This window comes from Manis javanica, chromosome 3, assembly GCF_040802235.1.
Source record: "Manis javanica isolate MJ-LG chromosome 3, MJ_LKY, whole genome shotgun sequence".
Lineage (NCBI taxonomy): Eukaryota > Metazoa > Chordata > Mammalia > Pholidota > Manidae > Manis > Manis javanica.
In genome coordinates this window covers 25,510,186-25,529,794 of record NC_133158.1, presented here as the reverse complement: position 1 = coordinate 25,529,794, position 19,609 = coordinate 25,510,186, and the positions used below count along the sequence as shown (strand labels likewise).

General features: G+C 39.1%; 1 protein-coding gene across 1 annotated transcript; it reads right to left on the bottom strand.

The window, feature by feature from the left end:
• Nucleotides 1-1,672: 1,672 nt before the first annotated feature.
• On the bottom strand, nucleotides 1,673-18,638 carry LOC108395955 (histone-lysine N-methyltransferase SETMAR). Its single transcript, XM_073230963.1, is given in 5 exon segments — nucleotides 1,673-4,548; nucleotides 11,339-11,812; nucleotides 11,814-11,856; nucleotides 11,898-12,691; nucleotides 18,376-18,638. Coding segments are annotated over 4 exon segments (1,107 nt in total). The 5' UTR covers nucleotides 18,493-18,638; the 3' UTR covers nucleotides 1,673-4,548; nucleotides 11,339-11,659.
• Between the last annotated feature and the right edge of the window lie 971 nt (nucleotides 18,639-19,609).

Here is a 19,609-nt window from a genome sequence, read left to right as displayed (position 1 = left end):
GTCACTAGTGTGTCCATCTTGGGGACCCTGTTTTTGCAGACATTGGTGGGTGCTGCTTCTGCTCTAGGCTGTTTTTTGAATCCCTCTTGGAATGACATCTAGCCAGTTGGGAGGAAAGCAAGACTGAAAAACTGTGCACCCCTCCCTTTTCACCAACCAGTTATAGATCTCTCATTTCACAGACTTTAAGGACACTTCCCCTCTGGAATTCTGTGGTTGTGGCCGCTGGGTGAAGTGAACCCAAGGATGAAACGAGCCACATAAACTAAGGAGTAGCTTTTGCTTTATTGTAGCTTTAAAAAGCAACAGAAAGCTTATTGTAATGTTAAAAGCACCTACACAATAGCTGGCATGTAGTGAGCACTTTATAAATGTTGGCTAAACGACCTGAGCTTTTGACACTTGGAATTGAGGACCTAAAGTCAGCCTGCAACCAGCTTTTCCATAGTCTGGCCATTTGCTTACCCTTGGCATGTGCTTTCTTTGTCAGGACCTGTACGTTTTGTAATTATGAACTTGGGAGTTTAACTTTTATGTCCCATAATGCCTGCAAGTCTCTTACAATCAAGTTTGCTTTGTGATATGGAATACATTATTACTTTCTGTCCTTGGAGTGGTACTCTTTATAAATGAATAGGCTGAAACTACAGTTGGAGAATTCCAATTGAATTTCTTCTTAGTTAGAAAGCATGTGAATAGCATTTATCACCCTTGATCACCCTTGATGTTTTGTGGCAGTGTTGAGAGAGGTGGACAAAGTGTCTAACCAGCTGCAAAAGTATAGATGTGTTGGTAAAGACAGTCTTCTTAAAGCAAATAAAAAAAAAAAAGTTAGTGAATCCATTTGATCTCTGTCCAGGAACGAATACCTAGTGAATGCTTGTTATATCTTAATCTCTTAAACCTTTCAAATGACAGGTGCCAAAAAGTCTCCCTTGCTTGTAGCTTTGTAAGTCTCCTAGTTCTCTGAAACTTTACAAAACTATTTTTATCTGATAATCATAATTTAAAAAAAAAAGAAAAGCTATTTATTCATAGGATGAGACAGAGACTCCTAAATCTTGAAGACTGGGGTTAGAAGATGAATGTGTTCTGGGGATCTAATGCACATAGCATTGTGATTATAATTCACAAATATTGTTGTATATACAGTTGACTCTTGAACTGTGTGGCTCTACTTATACACAGATTTTTTTTTGGATAAATACATTGGAAATATTTTTGGAGATTTGTGACAATTTGAAAAAAACATTCTTTTCTGTAGCTTACTTTATGGTGAGAATACATTATGTAATACAAATAACTTATAAAATATGTGTTAATCGACTGTATGTTATTGGTAAGGCTTCTGGTCAGCAGTATGCTATTTAGTTGTTAAGTTTTGGGGGAGTCAGAAGTTACACATGGATTTTCAACTGTAAGGGAGCGGTTGGCGCACTTAACCCCCATGTTGTTCATGGGTCAGCTATATACTTCAGAGTTGCTAAGAGACTAGATCTTAAATGTTCTCACCACAGAAAGGAAATAATAATTATGTGATGTGATGGAGGTGTTAGGGAATGCTATGATGGTAATCATATTGCGATGTATAAATGTATCAAATTAATACTTTTTACACCTTAAACATACACAGCGTTATATGACATACCTCAATTAAAAAAAACACAGAAAGAGTGGGATAAAAGCCTAGATCTAAAAGGTACTACAGCATGTTACTTATGGTTTTGAAGTGAATACAAAGTTAGTATGAGGCACATTCATTTTCGACACCCTTCTCATGTTAAAATATACTCCACAAAATATTCAACATTAAAATAATAGATATTAAAAGCATTTCATGTTTATTGTACAAAAATAACAATAGTATTGAAACTGGAAAAAAAACTGATTTAAATGAGAAAAAAGTTCCTTTTAAAAAACCAAAATGTCCTTAATTTCTTGGAACAAGCATTCTAAACACCTCTGCTTCATGGTCAGAGATATGCTGGAGTCACCACAATATCTACAGTGTTTGGCCTTGTTCTTCTTTATGTCACCCCACCTGTTCTCCTCCTTGTATTGTCACCGGAAGGGCCAGCGCCTGCATCTGAGGTGGAGAACGAATCTGGCAAGATCCTGATGGACTTTCTGACGATGATACCAGCCTGTGTGATGTTCTTTGTCACGTGTTTTAGGTACAGCCAGTTAAGAGCAAGATGTTCCCTTATGAGACTTTAAACTGGTTTTGATGGTCAAATACTCAAGCATTCCTGAAGACAAACACTACCTCAGAATACATCTCACACTGGGAATATTGTCCCAAAAAATTGTGTTTAGGTGGAAGAAGAAAAATGAAACAAGTTAATGATTTTTTTTAAAGGATGTGTAATTTGATATTTTTTGGAATAAACAAACCCAAAAAACTTGTAAAAGCTGTATCTGAGAGCCTTGTGTCCTATGAGCTGTAACCCTTGGATTTTTCAGGAAATGGTGCTCAATACATTCAGTTGCATAAGCCAGAAGCTATAGCATCATTCCTCACCTGTCCCTCTCTCTCTTCTCCACATCTAGTCTGTCTCTAAGTCCTGTACCTACTGCCTCTAAATCCCCCTTTGAATCTATTTTGCTCTGTCTTCCAGTAGTTCAAGCTGCCTATCTCCCCTGGATTACTGTAATAATCTCCTCTAACTGGTCCACCTGAATCCTCTCTGACAACTCCCCTTTGCCCCTCCAACCAAGTCACTTCTCCCCATTATAGAATTTCTTTTTGAAATATAAATATGATCATGTTCCTGTTCTGTTCAAACTCTACCAGTGACTTTCCATTTACTTTCAGGAAGAATATTGTCTTGGCACAGGCTGCTATAACAAACCAACACAGACAGGGTGGCTTAAACAAAAAGCATGTATTTCTCATAGTTCTGGAGGCCGAAAAATCCAAGATTAAAGGGACTGGCTGCTTTAGTGTCTGGTAAGCCTCTCTCCCTGGCTTACAGATGGCTGTCTTTTCCCTGTGTGTTCACATGGCCTTTCTTTGGTGTGGATTCTGCAAAGAAGGCAAGTGTAAGAATAATTCAGTCACACACAAACGCACGCCTTCTAATGCCCTGTGAAAGCAAAGCTAAGCAGCCTCTTGCTTCCTTAAGCTTCCATAAGGGAACACCATTGTCAAGGTGAAGGACGAGCGAGGGTGTGGCTTTTCATGGAGAACCCTGCAGAAAGGAAGGAGAAGAGTGACAGACAAGGGGCCTTCTGGTCACGTTGAGGAGTTTGAGCTCCGTCCCAAGTGTGATGAGAAGTCACCAAAGGGTCTGAATGTGGGAGGCAGAGAGGCAGTTGTGGGGAAGAAATGATGGAAGGCTGGTATAAAACGATAATAGGGTGAAAAAAGTGGAACAGATTTGAGAGAGATGTAGGGCAGGAAATACATAGGAATTGGCAATTGATTAGATCTGAGGAGGAGGACAAGTCACAGATGACTTGTAGCTTTGGCAACAAGGCAAAATATAATGCTATTAACGAATAACAATGTACATAAGAATAGTGAGGATTTTTATCAACCCAGGGAAACCCCAAATACAGTTGACCCCTGAACAATACAGGGGTTAGGGGTGCTGAGTCCCTGCCAGTTGAAAATCTACATATAACTTTTGGCTCACCCCAGAACTTAACCACTAATAGCCTACTGTTGACCAGAAACTTTACCAATAACATAAACCATTGATTAACAAATCTTTTGTATGTTATATATGTTATATACCATATTACAATAAACTAAGCTAAGGAAAAGAATATTATTAAAATCAGAAGGAAGAGAAAATACATGCATGGTACTGTACTGCATTTAATGATACTGTGTTTACATCTGTTTACAGAATGAATTGTCTGTCAGTACCTACAGTGACAATATATGATACAAAGTAGTGTAGATGTTATATGCATTAATAACACAAGACATCAACAATGAAAAGATAATGTAAAAAAAAGTCATTTACTTACAGATACAATGGTTCATGCATTGAAGTAAAGCAACAGCAATGTAATTTATGATAGCCTGGCCTATACATGAATGAATGAATGACTGTAACATTGTTATGGCATACAGGATTACAGTCATGCTCATAAGACAGCATAGGAAACATTGTTACATGAAAAAAAAAGCACTCATAGGCTGAGAGGCACTTTCTCCAGTTATGAGAGGGAGGCATACTGTAATCTGACTCTTGGAAAGCAAAGTTATGAAACAGTGAGAAAACTAAAATTATTAATTTTATATTAAACCTCACATACCTTATGCCTCTGCAGGGATAGGCTATCCACTTCCATGCGGGTGTTGTACATGATGTTCTACATGATGAATACTTAGGTGATGGGGATGATGATGACCTAAAAACGTCTCTTACAGGGATTTGCATACAATTATAAGATTTTCACCTGAAGACATTCACGCACATACAGAACAGTTAAGTTTATTATTGGTGTGGCGTGACGACTACTTACTATTTATTCATTAGGTGGAAGTGGATCATCATAAAGGTCTTCATTCTCATTGTCCTCACACCGAGCAGGCTGAGGAGGAGAAGGAGGCAGAGGAGGGGTTGGTTTTGCTGTCTTGGGGGGCAGAGGCGGGAGAGGTGGAGGAGCTAGGAGAGGAAGCAGGAGAGCTGGGTGCACTCAGTAACTTCAAGGACATACATAGCAATTTCTGACTTTTTTGCTTTTTCATTTCTCTAAAAATGTTTCTATACAGTACCAATCCCTCTCCCACCCTTTCCTTTAGTTTCAGCACCCACATCCTATTAGGGCCCGTGCTTGAAAATAAGTCAAAGCAGTATTGAATAATTAGAACTTTTCTGCCAGATTTTCTAATGTCAGTTTGTTTCTGGCACTGCTTCAAAGTGTTCTTCCTTGTCATCTGGCACCAGTTTGGAAGCACTCATCTTTATCAAATTATCTTCTGTTAGTTCCTCTGGTGTGGTGTCTATTAACTTTTGAATTTTTCCAAGATCCATATCTTGAAACCCTTCTCCTCACCTTTTCTGCCATATCCATAATCTCTTCCAGAGTTTCCTTGATTGTCTCTGTCATAAATCCTGTGAATTCATGCACAACTGGATAGTTTTCTCCAGCAGGAATTTATAGTTTTGGATATGATGGTTTTCACAGTTTTTTCTATAACAACAATGACTTCTTCAATGGTGTAATCCTTCCAGACTTAAATCATGTTCTCTCTACTGGGGTTCTCTTCCACAGTGTTGACAATCTTCCATAGAGTAAGGCTTTTCCAATGGGGCTCAAAGGTGCTCTGACCCCCTAGAGACTGAAAGATGTTGTGTTTGGGGACAGGTAGGCCATTTTGACACATTTGGTTTTGAATTCATGTGGTTCTGAGTGGCCAGGGGCATTATCCAATATCAAAAAACTTGAAAACTCAGTCCCTCACCACTCCTGGCTTTGGGGACAAAGTATCCATGGAACAAATCCAGAAAAAGTGTTCTCATTATCCAGGTTTTCTCTTGTACAACCAAAAGACTGACAACTGGTGTTTATCTTCTCCCTTGAAGGCTCAGGGGTTAGCAGCTTTATAGATAAGGGCAGTCCTAATCATAAACCAACTGCATTTGCCTAAAACAGAATTTGCCTATCCCTTCCTGCCTTAAATCCCGGTGCTCACTTCTCTTCCTTGCTAATAGATGTCCTCTGTGGCTTTTTTCTTCCCCCACAAAAAGGCACTTATGTCTGCATTAAAACCCTGTTCAGGCAGATAAGCTTTCTCCTCAGTGATTTTCCTAATGGTGTCCGGGGACTCACCTGTGGCCTTTGGATCAGTGGAAGCCACCTCATGTTATCTTGATTTTTTTAAGCCAAACTTCTTTCCAAAATTATCAAACCATCCTTTGCTGGCATTGAATTCTCCAGCTTTAGATTCTTCACTTTCCTTTAAGTTGTCATGTAATGACAAGAATTCACTTTTTCTCATAAACTGTTTTAGTCTATAGGTACGCCTCTCTTATAGCAATCCTTCATCCCTGTAAAAACTGCATTTTTGATATGAGATAAAAAGATGTTTTGCAAAAAATGCAATGCTTTTGCAGCTGTTGGCATAGCTGCAGTGATGGCTTCACAAATTTCCTTGTCTTTTTGCACAATGGTCCTTATGCTGGATTCATTCATCTTGACATGGTGGGCATCTGCAGCTGCCGGCTTCAGTCTATGGTACATACCAAGCAATTCAGCTTTTTAAAATGTCATGACTCTTCTCGGCTTCTTGGGAAGACATTCAGTATCACTAGTGGCACTTCCCACAGTGTTATTCAAGCTTTATGGCATTGCACTAAACATGATGAGAAGTACACGAGAATCATGAGATCACTTTTCACTGTGATTCCCAATTTATTGGAGGTTAACTGCTCACGTGGAAATGATTATTGTCACACAGCATTTTAAGACAATACTTGCAACACTTGTGCTCACTGCAATAGCAACAGGAGGCGGCTACAAAATATGACAGTGGTACAGTATGTAGTGCAGTTAATTTTACACAGTTTAAATTTAATACTGTATCTACATTTTTTACATCTCGACTGTAAATGGTTTGTATGGTTTTGAGAGATTTAAAATTTTAATTTATTCATATATATTTTATGGTATTAAATGATGAAATAGAGTAGTATCTACATATATTTCATACATTCATGACATACCTTATTTTTACTTTTTGATATTTCTAAGCTATGTGGTTCCTATTTTTCAAATTATTGGAAATCTCCAAAGTTTTTTTCACTATATTTATTGAGAAAAATCTGGGTATCAGTAGATTGACACACAGTCTAACCTGTGTTGTTCAAGGATCAGCTGCAATTGTAAAATAAATGGAACTCCATGACATTCTTCAGATTCTGCTTATAATTTTTGTCTATACTTAAATGATCAAAGACAGGTATCCTTTTATTTAAATCATTAACAGACCTCCTTTTGGAGCTTATTCCAATACTTCCACAACCTTTACCATCAAAGACCTGCCATTAAATTGAATCTACATCAGTTTTGATGTAACTGAGGACAGTGTCTATGATACATGCTGTGTTGTGTTCTCTGCAGCACAGTGTAACCCCAGAAGTATGTGTGTAATGATATAACTAAATTTATATAGTACTTTATAGTCTACTTACATCCAGTATTTTACCTGTGTCCCGTAACAGCCTGGCCAGGGAAGCTAGTTTCTCCATAGAAGCTAGTTTCTCCCATAGAAGATTCAAGGCCAGTACAGCTTGTGGGAGAGCCACAGGCAGTATGTAAAAATATTTAAGTTATGAATCAAGTTATCTGCCTCCTTTGATAAGACTATCTTATAAACACAAGAATGGAAAACATGTATAAAGTCACAGTTTTTATGACTGGAAATTGGCAAGACATCAAATACGATTAAATTTAATTTTTCTTGCTCATGCCTGGGCATTCAACTGAACTGGCAATCTCTGAATGGATAATAAATTAATGACCTGATTCATAAATTATTACATATTTTAAAAAATGCATTTATCTTCCTTTCAGTAAAATCAGAAGTCATGTTGCTATAAACAAGATTTTTACTTAGTTGGTGCTATATGAACAATGATACTAAACGAGACCATCTTTCTTGAGTCAGTATATCTCTTTGATAGTTATTTTATTAATTTCAGTTTGAGAAAGCTTTGCCCTAAGAGTTGAAAACCAAATATGTTTATCATGTTCAAATACTATAATACGAACACTGAATGAGTTACTGCAGAAAAAATTTTTTATTTCATCATTTAAACTATCACTTATATTATTATTTTAAGTATCTCTTAAATATAATGTAATGAGAATCAAATAATCTGAAGAAATGTTAAGAACCAGTATGAAACTTCTAGATCTGCACATCTACAAACTGAAGGTAATATGGATTGTTTAATGTTGCAAAATGTTTGTCTCCATGTGCAATTGTAGTGAACAATGTACCAATTCATAAGTACTCCTGGAACCACAAACTCCAACAGAAAGAGAAGCAAGAAAACTGATGTTCAACACTACAAGGAAACTATAGTTTGTTACTCAAGAATTGCAGTCATACTTGCTAAGTGGAAGGATCTGACAGGTTAATTAATTCATCTATGTTCTTATCAAACCAAGCACTTCTCTTCAAAGCCTCTGTCACCCCAAAGCAGTGTCTATCTCTGATAGTGGTAGTAGCCACAAGCAATCACAGTATTAGGCACAGTCGTGGGTTTTTTTTGAGGACATAGAATAAAGCAAGTGGAGAAACATTCCTCTGGGACCTGAAGAATGATTTTTCTGAAAGCAGTGTTCAGAGTTACAGAGTGCCATTTCCAAATGAGAGGCACCCATGTCTTCTTTCCTCTTCTGGTAACAGCTTTATGGAGATAGAATTCATATACCAAAGAACTCACCCTTTGAAAGTGGATTTTATTAACCTTAGAAAGAAACAGTTAGCAATCACTTCCTATACCCGCCCTCCCCACCAGCCTCTGGCAACCTCTAATCTACTTTATGTCTCCATGGAATTGCCTATTCTAGACATTTCATATAAATAGAATCACACAGTATGTGGCCTCTTTCACTTAGCACATTTTCAAGGCTCATCTATGTTGTGGCATGTGTCAATACTTCCTTTTTATGGCTGAATAATATTCCACCATATGGATACCACCTTGTGTTTGTTCATCAGTCAATGGACATTTGAGGTATGTCTACTTTTTGGCTGTTATGAATAATTCCACTATGAACACGTGTGTACAAGTTTTTGTGTGGACATGTTTTCATTTCTCTTGGGGCTGTACTTAGGAATGGAGTTGCTGGAATATGTTGTTATTCCATATATAATGTTTTAAGTAACTATCCAAACAGTTTTCTAAAGTAATTGTGCAGTTTTAGAATTCTATCAGCAATATATGAAGGTTCCATCTTCTCCACATCCTTGTCAACACTTTTGTCTATTTTTTCAGTTACAGCTATCCTAGTGCTAAGTTATTGTTCTAAACAATGTTAAGTGTTAACTCATTTGATCCTCCCAATATTGCCATACCCAGAAAAGGGAATTAAGGCTCAGAATGGTTCAGTAACTTGTTCAACACATTGGACAGTGGCAGAGCTGTAATTAGATATATACTACACAAATAAAACACTATCTGAACGCAAGAGGATGCAAACAATTTGAGGAAAAAAATTTTTTTCTTTGGCGCCCCCAACCTTTCTTTTAGGAGACCTTGAGTTTTAAGATAAAATCCTCTGTTCTATGCAAGGTAGTTTCTAGTTGATATCCTGAATCCACTGCTGCCTTATGCACCAGGCTAGCCAGTACTGGGGCTTAATATTGAGGGCAAGAGGGAGAATGAAATAGTCTCTGAATATTCATTTCAGTTAAGACAAAAATGTCCATTTAGCTGTGAACAAAATCTATCAGCCACTGGTATTTTGTAATTATTAATTTGAAATTTTAAAAAATCATTTGAAAAGCTTTTTTCTTTAAGTATGATCTTTACTATTCTTGGGCCAAACCAGTTTCCAAGGTATACATTTCCGCATTCTTAGTGAAGTCAGTGGAAACAGACTTCAACACCAATTTTTATGAGTGTTTAAATCCATGAAGATACATGCCATCTTTTAAATGTTTAATTTTATAGTAATTTATAATAGAGAGAACTTTATATATTTTTATATTAGGATAACAGTCAAGCAAAGCATATTTTTTAATGTTTGCTCTCAAAAGTAGACCACAGCAGTAAAGTAAATGTAGTTAATTCAGTGCTTAGGAAATAATTGGAATAAAGAGTCTTTGATTCTTACCATAGGAATCTGATTTGCAGGGCTGTATGCTGTTTAAGGATAAATTTGTGTATGGGTACAAAAAAATTTCAAGGGTCTTTATCCAGTGAGTTCTATCTCTGACAGAGGCACAGTGATGGAGGATTCTGCTCATGCCTCTGAACTGAAGATTGTCCTCTGTATCTCCATTTAAAGACACCTTTTTCGCTTCTTTCTCTGCTGGTGATATTCAGCAGAGAAAGGGCTGAGGGAAGTAGGAAAGGGTACCTGTATAATCAAACAGTGAGCCAAGAATTTTCCTTCTGACCATTCCTTAACGACTGATGATCACCTCCTAAACTCTATTAATTACCACCAAGAGTGAAAAACAGGACAATAACTTCCATGTATGTAACCAGAAGTCATAAAAGGAAACAAACTAAAATTTTCACTATATATATATATATACTTGGCTATACTGAGGCTTGTGACATCACGCTGCAAAACGTCAAAGAGCCTAACAAGTTACTGCATCAGTTGTTAGGAGAGCTTGGTAGGAGGAGAAAGGTAAAATGAAGGATATAAGCTGCTTTACCAAAAGCAAGACTTTCTCAGAGAAATCCAAGTTCTACAGAAAGGTTGGCAGAGAGAAATGAGTAGTGTGGAGGAAAAATCTGTTGTTTTAGACATTACACATTTGTAGTTCAGGGCACTTTATGAGCACTCTATATTATATTCTATTCATATGGAATCATTCCATGATAATGATAACCTGGACATGCAAACTCTAACATGCTTATTTTAACAGCTTAATTTTTTAATATTTATGCATTTTACTCATTTAAAGTGCATAATTATGAATACAGGAGTACAGTATTATATATAAATGGACTCCTATGATATATCGTATTAAATGCATCCTGACAGAAGGGTTTAAATATACTAGAGAGGAAATGAATTAATTTATCAAATAATACTATGGCACCTAAGTATTTTAGCTTTCAAAATATCTAATAAATCTCCCTAGTCACTTTGTTTTTGCAACATCCTTGCTTTAAGGAAGGAAGGTAGAGATGTTTGCTTGTCCGGAAGTATAAATGGAATTATAAACCTTCCATCCCCTTTTGTGATGTTGACAGAGTTATTTTCATGTTATTTATACATGAAGTCAGGCTGTTTGAAGTTTTGAAGTTTCGCTTCACAAGTTATGGAGTACAACCAAGTATGTAGTGAAAATTTTGCAACTTTGTTTCCTTTAATGACATTTGGGGTGACATGCCATGGAAGTCACTGCCATGGTTATATTTTTCACTACTGGTGGTAATTATTAGGGTTTAGGAGGTGATAATCATGTCCTTTCCCTTGAGTTGTATTTAGAATGAATGAGAAATAAGAGGCAGAAGTCAGAAAGACAGAAATAGAAATATTAGCTTTATTACTAAAAAATTGTTGGAAAGCAGCGCTTAGGTATGCAGCCACCAGGGTTTCCTTGGATCACTATGATTAGGTTTGGTACTAGTTCTAGAACACTAACAATAGCAGTGGCATAAATGAGGGAGAGACTACTGCTCACCTACGAGGCCAGAGGTGTCACATCAGGACTGGCAGACAGTTCCACATTCTCCAGCACCCAGACTCCTCACAATTTTGTTGACTGCTATGTGTGGCTTCTTTTCCAAGGTCATCTTGGGGTCTAGGATGGATGCCGCAGCTCCAGCCATCATGTATACATTCCAGCGAATAGGAAGAGAGGGGAATAAAGGAAGAATGTCTCCATTTAAAGCCACCTTTTTCGTTTCTTTCTCATTAGCTAGAACACAGTCACCTCTAACTAGGAAAAGCAACCAGTTTTTAGCTGGGCAGTCATGTACTCAGCTAAAAATGGAGAAGCCTATTATAGAGAGAAGATATTGCCGGACAACTTATAGTCTCTGCCATATTCCTGAGTTAAATTTGTGCAATCAGGTAGAGGGAGAGCTGGACAGCTACCAGCTCTGCATAACACAGAGCAGAGACCTACCTGGAGGGTAAGCTGCTTGTCAGAAGGGGAACTCAGAAGGGGCTGAGCCAAACATGCTTGGTTCCTTCTTACTCTCACCCACTAGGATAGGCCAGACGTGTTTCTCCTATACTCTTCCTTCTTGATGTCTGGCTTTTCTAAGGGGCAGTACAGTGAACCGTCATAAGGCAGGAATGCAGTACATGATCTGGCACCACAGTAACACGGTTTTCTTAGTTTCCCGTTATCTAGCCTTTGTGTGTCTTCACTGTCTATTAGATTAAGAAATCTTCCTGAATAGTCGTAAGATAGTTCTTCTTCTGGCAAAATGTCTTTGGCTGCAAAAAGTGCCAACTTTGGTACCATTGAGTCAATTCGGACAGGAATCATCAACAGGTTTGGCTCACAAGAATGGTTAAGGAATCTTCCCAGATTTCCTATACAGGCAGGATCAACAAATGTTTCAATTACCTGCCCACTAAAAACATGTTCCCTGATGGCAATAATGTAATTTGAATCGTGTACTGTTTGTAACTGAATTCTTCTCTGTACTTCAGAGGATCCTAAGACCTCGCCAGCATATTCACAGACGAAACGCCCTTTTGGTATAAATTCCCTGGTACGAAGTCCCCAGCCTTTTTTATCTGTCTTGAACACCTGGAGGTGGAACTGCAGACCCCGCTGGACCACTCTGTTCCTGCAGTGGTCACTGCACTGGCACAGGGCATTGCATTCAAACACTGGCTTGGCATACTTTGCTTCTGATCTTGTATCTCTGAGGCATGACTTATCATCATAGTTCTGCTCATGACGGAGGCAGGAGCAAGTACCAGGGAGGCAGGGAGTTTGGAGACAAATGCATCCAGGAAAGGTTATCTGCGTGGGATCAGCGTCTGCTCCCGGCCCAGCTACATGGTCAGGGGTATACTGCAAATAATAGAAATGCATGCTGTTAGTGTCCTTGGACCCAGTTTCAGCCTGGGGGGAGGTTTCCCCACACCTCCAACAAGCTATGTCCCGGACATCAGCTGGGTGTGCTATGATTCAGTGAAGTTCTGACATTATCTACCTGGAGATGGGATCACATTCCAAATTTAAGGGCAGTCCTACATGATTTGCCCTATCCCTGCCAGATATCAATCTCAAGCCCAGGTTGTATCTACAGGAATGTTTGAACTGTACCTCTTTCAGTCAATCCTCCATTAATACTGTGTCTCCTGGCTATGCTTTAGAAAAAGTATTCAACAGTATGTAGTAACTCCCCGTTGAGGCCTTGTTGGAGCCATGCAGTTAGGTGCAAAACCCTATACTTTAAAAAAAAGCTGAGCTGGGGAGGAAGGATTGACATCCTCTTGTGATGGATGAGTTGGAATATCTGGGAAAGGCCATCACTGCTTACAAAGTGATTTGATGAGGGAGAGTGAGAAGAGCTTTTCTTATTTGTGTTATTTCTTGCGACTTAAGCTTAGCAGAGATGTCCTAAAGGGATAAAGAATGGCTTAGAAAAAGATGCCCTATCAGTCAAATTCAATATGACTGCTGTTTTATACAGAATCTACTTCCAGTTTCTAAGAGTCAATGCTGAAATATAAATGTTTACTGAGACAATTAACATGTACTTAAAATGAAGATTTCACTATCTTTCTGTTAAACTTTTCGTGAAGAATTCTTTTAAATTGTTTTTAAAGGTGCATGTATTTTAGTATAAACCATTAAAATCTAAAGTGATTTTTTTTGACACACGTAACTTCTTTTAAAATCAAGTCTGACTTATTGCAGTTTCCTCACTAGGAGAGCATATTATTCCTTGTTGAACTTATTTGCATATGGAAGGGTTTGGGAACATATACCTTTTTTTGCTTTTTTTTACTTATATATTAAAAAAAAGATTTTGGAGAATCTAGGAATTTTGAATTTTAAAAAATTCTGCAGTTTAAACTTGATGCACAATCTCTAAGATCCTTCAGAGATTTATATTACTAAAGGCAGCTAATTCCAAAAGAGCTGCAGACACCTTCCAAAGGATAATAAAGATTCCTGGATAAACTTCCTGTTTAAAGAGAGTCTTTTTTTCTTCCCCTTGATGGATATAATCCTCAACTCTGATACCAATAATCACCACAAATCATTTTAGATCCATGTTTCCATTTTCTCCTCCATTAAAGGTTGGTAAAATACCATTCCAGAGAGATATTTTACCTTAGAAAAATGGGTACACTAAAAAATACTCTCTTGAAAGCCATGGTCTAATTATGTAACTGATGATTATGTAATAATCCATCTTTTCAAGTAGCTACCTGCTAAAAAGTTCTTTTTACTCTTCTTATCAGAAATAAACTGATGTGATGTCATTGACCTGGCCTTCTATTCAAATATTTCGTTTTGAGTATCTGAAAGCTAATGTTAAAGTGTGTTAAAATGGGAGTCAATAAATGTGAGTTTAAAGCTCTGTTTTGTAAGTCTTTCCATAGTCTGTACCCTACTTCCTGGTCCCAAGCCCAGGACCAAACTGATCCCCAAAGGGTTTATGCTAAGGGTTTGCTGTACATACCCTAAGCCAAGGAGAGATCAAAGCTTGGGAGATGTGACCAAAGAGGATATGGGTTTTTACCTATCCAGCTTTCTTTCCTTTTCTTCGGATAACAGCATCCTGACTCTTCTAAAAGGAACCCTCCCCACTCCCGTCTCAGTGGTTTGGATGGAGGTCCAGTTTGGGCAGGGACCTACACCTGGCTAATCAGAACATCACTTGCTCTTTTCAAGTGTTTGGATGGACACAGGAGCTAAGCCAGATCAATGAAATAGAATTCTACCAGTTTTGCTGAAACAATTAGGGAAGAGGCATTCTTTCCACTGGGGTTGTAAAACTGTAGAGCATTCACTGGGCATTCCCAAGTTCTACCACACACACAAGACCTGTTGAGTGTGTAGCCAACCACAGAAAGGCTAGCAGGGGGTGCGAAGTGGGGGTTGGTAGAAAGAAATATCTGATGACACTGTTAGAGTTCTTAGATCCGGACATGCCCATAGTTACCACTCTTGGACTTTGCTATCATGTGAGGCAATTCCTTCCCTTTTTTGCTTGAGTTAGTTTATGTTGTATTTATATTTTTCATAAACAAATGAGTCTTGACTCATATACCCAGGGTGGAAGTTGAGAATGGTTCCAGGAAGTAGCTGGAGAATTTAGTCAAAGATATAAATGGCTAATGAGAAATGAGGTCTCCAAGTGAGAGGTGAGACTAGCAATGTGTGTAGGAGGCCAGACAGTAAAACTCTATGACTGGCCTGCAACACTGGGCAAGCAGTGGAGAACTTCCCAGCATAGAAGGTCTTACAGGAGACACAGAACAAGGCTTTTATTAGCAGTGAGACTTAGGGCAAGTGACTTGCTAAGCTTCAGGCTAGCATTTGTTAAACAGGAATAAAGCCTTATTTGGGAAGGGGGTTTCATGAAATTTAAGTAACCTAACACTGTTCTCAGTGCCAGGCACTTAATACTTTTAAAAAAGTAGCTTCCTTAAATTTTTCTAGATAATATTTCTAGATTTTATATTTAAAACATTGTATATTTTTGGCATATTAATCTCTCTAAACACTTTCTATCTTAGGTTGCTGTGAAGTAAAAAAAAAGGAGAATCCACATAAAAAGCTTGCTTGAGTTGCTGGCACTTAAGTGTTTAATATGAATTCTGCAGGCTATCTAGTGGGATGGTGAAAAACAGGTTCTGGAGTTAAATTTCCCAATTTCAAATGTATCTGAACCAAAATTATGTTTAGAAAATCATGTGATTATTCTCCTATTCTCCATTACTTATCCATCTTCAGGGGTTTGGTGGCGGTTGGCAGCAACTAAGAGCTGATCTGGCACGGATGTCTTTTATTCAAATGCTGCCTTACTGCATATTACATGCATGTGCTGGGATTTAGAAAGAACCCATTCAGAAAAATACACAAGAGGACATGGAGAATGCGATTTTCATATTTTTTACTTTTTTTTTTCGTAACATAAGCTTTTTTTCCCTGGCGTGTGTTAAAGTACAAAATGGATCATGCAAGAGTTGGGAATAAATGCAAAATGATCAGTGCAAAATGATGCACTAGAAACCAGATCCTTGAAGAATTGAGAGGAGATGTCAAGTTTGACAGAAAACCTTCTTTTAAACCATTATCACTCAAGAGGCCAAAATGGAACCAGACTAGTTGAAGAGAAAATACACCATCTTGGCTATGCTTATATACCATTTCTCCCTTCTCTGAACTAGACCTGCCCTTATTAATGGAAGGTACTTTGGGATCTAAATGACATAGGCTGTAGGGCTCTCTACTTGTATTGAATGTGTATATGTTATTTCTCTAATTAATACATGTCTCAAGGAAAGGCATGCTTACGAGGTTTGGGGTGTGGCATGGTAATGGGGTCAGGTTCTTATACATAAGACTAGGCACAGAGCAGGTGGCTCAGGAATTAATTTCTTGATTGCTTATTGTAGCTCATGATAATTTGATTCAAAGTATGACTTTGCTGAGTCAAATTTTGTATTGAAGCCCCTGAAACTGAAGTATGACAGTGCATAACAACCTGGGCTTAAAACCTATGCCTTGATTCTGAATTTTAAGAAAGTGCTGTGAAAATCTTCAGGCCGTTTTTGGTTGTTTTCAAACACCAGCTACAAGCATTTTTGTACTTGGCTTCCAGCACCATGAGTTTTTGCTTCAAGCAGCTATTAGGAGACTGAGAGCCAGATAATCCTCATCAAGGTCAAGTAGAGATCTTAAAAAGGATGTTTGAAGCTGGTTTCAGAAACCTGAAAAATGTCTAGATCCAACTCTTAGTTTAAGAAAATCAATTTGTTTATTTTCTACTAGGCTTCAAAAATGATGGCATTATTAAATGCTTGTGTGCAATGTGAACATTTGAATATTCTTTTTCCCTTTTCACACAGTACCCAAAAGCAAAACTAAAAAAAAAAACTTGAGTTTTCATGCCTTAATTCTTATGTGTGTATGTCTATGAAGCAGGGTTTGGGGCAAGCAAGCTTTTTAAATTTTTTAATAAGACTGATATTATGCTCCTGAGTATATGGAAGCAAATTAGCTGAAGGCACCTCTGGGTTTTCATTTAAATGTTCCAAGCATGTTTTCTCTTCGTGCTAAGACTAAGTTCCATGAGGAAGGAATCTTGTTTTCTTTATGTAATTCTAACTCTGCCCAGAGCTGTGCATATAGCCAGACAGCTAGAACACTGTAGGGATGAGTCTCGGCCTCCTGATTTTCATTTATGCCTATCAACTATATGTGTAAGGATAAATAACCTGGCTTCCTTCCCTGCCTTTTTATAGCAACCAAGTGCTTTATAAATGCTCTTGTAAGCCTAGGCGCAGCAGTTGTGCATTGTCATTATATTATTTTCTATGCCTAACTTAAAATGGTGCCTGGAACATTACAGGCCCTCAATTACTTATTGAATAAAGAAAACATGTATCAGTGTTTTTGACCAGGCATTCAGCAGTGTTTGGTCTTGAATAAGCTTTTAGGGATAAGTGTTTAATATCTGTGCTAACCAACCATATTAACCATAAACTGCCTAAGGTAGTTTGAGGAAAAATAACCATTTCTGACATTAATATCCTGTTCTACTCTTTGGAAATTCCTATTGAGTTATTGTCTTATTTGATCCTCACAACAAACCTAGGAAGAAGGAAGGATAGGGTTCAATATTGATAATGGATGTGACAAGGGCTATACATTTTTATTTTCATTTTGCAGATGAAGAAACTCAGGCTAAAATGGATAAGCCCCAAACGTCCACATCCAGTGCTCTTTGCACACCATCCTTTCTTTGGGTTATTCCTTATTCTTTAGGCAACCTGTAGTTAGGGGAGAAAGGGCTCTGAGTTAGTAGTAGTTGTGAACATTTATTGACTTTCAGCAAACCTGGAACTGTATTTTGCTTATCATTATCAAAACAAACTGGGAGAGAGGAGTTACTTTAATGTACACGGAGGGCCCTAAAGCTTAGCTGAAACTCTATTTTCTTAAGCCTCACAGCATGAGGGAGACTCAAGTCTGACTCAACAGGTTAAGTTTTTAACCATGATGTCTGAGATCCGTTAATGGGCCCCATGCCTTATCTGACATTTAAAATACTTGAGACCTGAAAGGTAAATGCTTTACCCTTGATTCCTTAGTGAGTTCTGGCGGCAGAACTAGGACACGCCAGGTTCTCCGGAAGCTTTCCCAAGGACCTTATAAAACATCTGGTTTTGCCCTTCAGGGAACTGCCAGTCAATGGGCAGGGAAGAGGAATACTCTCGTTAAGATTACGATGGATTAACAAAAAAGACTGAATCGTGTGCATTTAAATTATTCCTGTGCGCGAATCGCTATGCGATGGTGTAGGAAAAAAAGAACGCAAGCAGCAGTCCAAGAGTCAATCGTAGAACCACGACCACGTTTGGGAGTGGCGCACGAGAGCCTCGGGGCCATCTAGCCCCGCCTCATACCTGAACGGGCCCCAGCCCCGCCCCAGTGGCTGCGCGCGCACTGCTCGTGGCCGTCAAGCCCCGCCCCCTACAGGAACTTGTCGGTCCTGCGCGCCACTTTCCTACCTCGAAGGGCTCTGGCTCCGCTCCCGGCGGCCAAACGCTCACAGGCAAGTTCTCCAGGCCGCGCGCGATGTCCACCCGCTCCGTCAGGGCTTCAGGTTCCGCCTCGGACGCTGCCATCCTGCAAGTCCGCTTCTCCACGGCTTTAGAGGACACTTCACCGCCCCCGTCTCCATACGCCGGCCAACCTTGACGATCTTGAGCCTTGCAAAGGGTGCTGGGAGACGTGGGTCCCGTGGCCCCGCTGCCTCATGGGAGTTGTAGTTTTTCCTCTTCTTTCGCTAGTGGTTTGTGACGGTGTCTCCTTTCCCGAACCTCAGTTTTCCTAGACTTTTGGGTCTGGCTCGCTTTTAGATTTGAGCCGGATGTACAAATAATAGAAAGCCTCGCAAGGTACGGACAAAGACAAAGCTTTGGGAAGACAAAATAAGGGCTTTAATTTTTCCTGGAAGCCTGAGGGAGGACTTTAGAGGTGAGGTTATTTAGAGCCCTCAGCTGCCTGAGGGCTTCGAAGTTTGCTGGAGCCGGCGGAGGGGGAACTGCACCTCGGGGTTTCCAAAGACCTGGGACTGGGGTGGAAATGGAATGTAGAGAGAGGGTTTGCCTTCAGGTGGCCGAATAGTCTCACAGGAGCGTTATCGGGCGCCGTAAGGAATGCGCTACCCTACCGGCTTCCCCTTCCCGAGAAAAAGACAAACCCTGTTCCTGAAAGGAAACTCATTAACTTGGAAATTACTGAATCCAGTAGAGTATTTTCAACCTTCCCAAAGCTCTCTGGCCAGATTGTCTGCTACTTCTACTTGAAACCATCTTTTCTTGAAGCTTCCGTGGAGCTTGCTCTGAATGTGCTCCCATCTCTCAGACTGTCCTTCCGAGTGTCCTTTGTCCTTGTCTTGCCTGACTCTCAGAAATGTGGGTGGGTGGGTGCCCCCCCCGTGCTCCCCCCTCCTTTTTGCTCAAGGCTCTATTCTCACCTTGTCTGGGCTTCCTCCGTCATAGCATCTACTGCTGTGGCTTCAAATATAAATTAATAGGTCTCAGCCTCCAGCCCCGACGTTATGAATACCCGCTTAGCTCTGATTATGGTTATCCAATTAGTGGACATTTCTACCTTCTGCTTTATAAGTACCTCAACCTCAAAAAGACCTGAGGTGACTTACTGTGCAAATTTTCCTTTTCTCCTTTAACATTAACTGGGAGAATAATTTGTCCACAATCTCCAGAGTTCCCAAAGCAA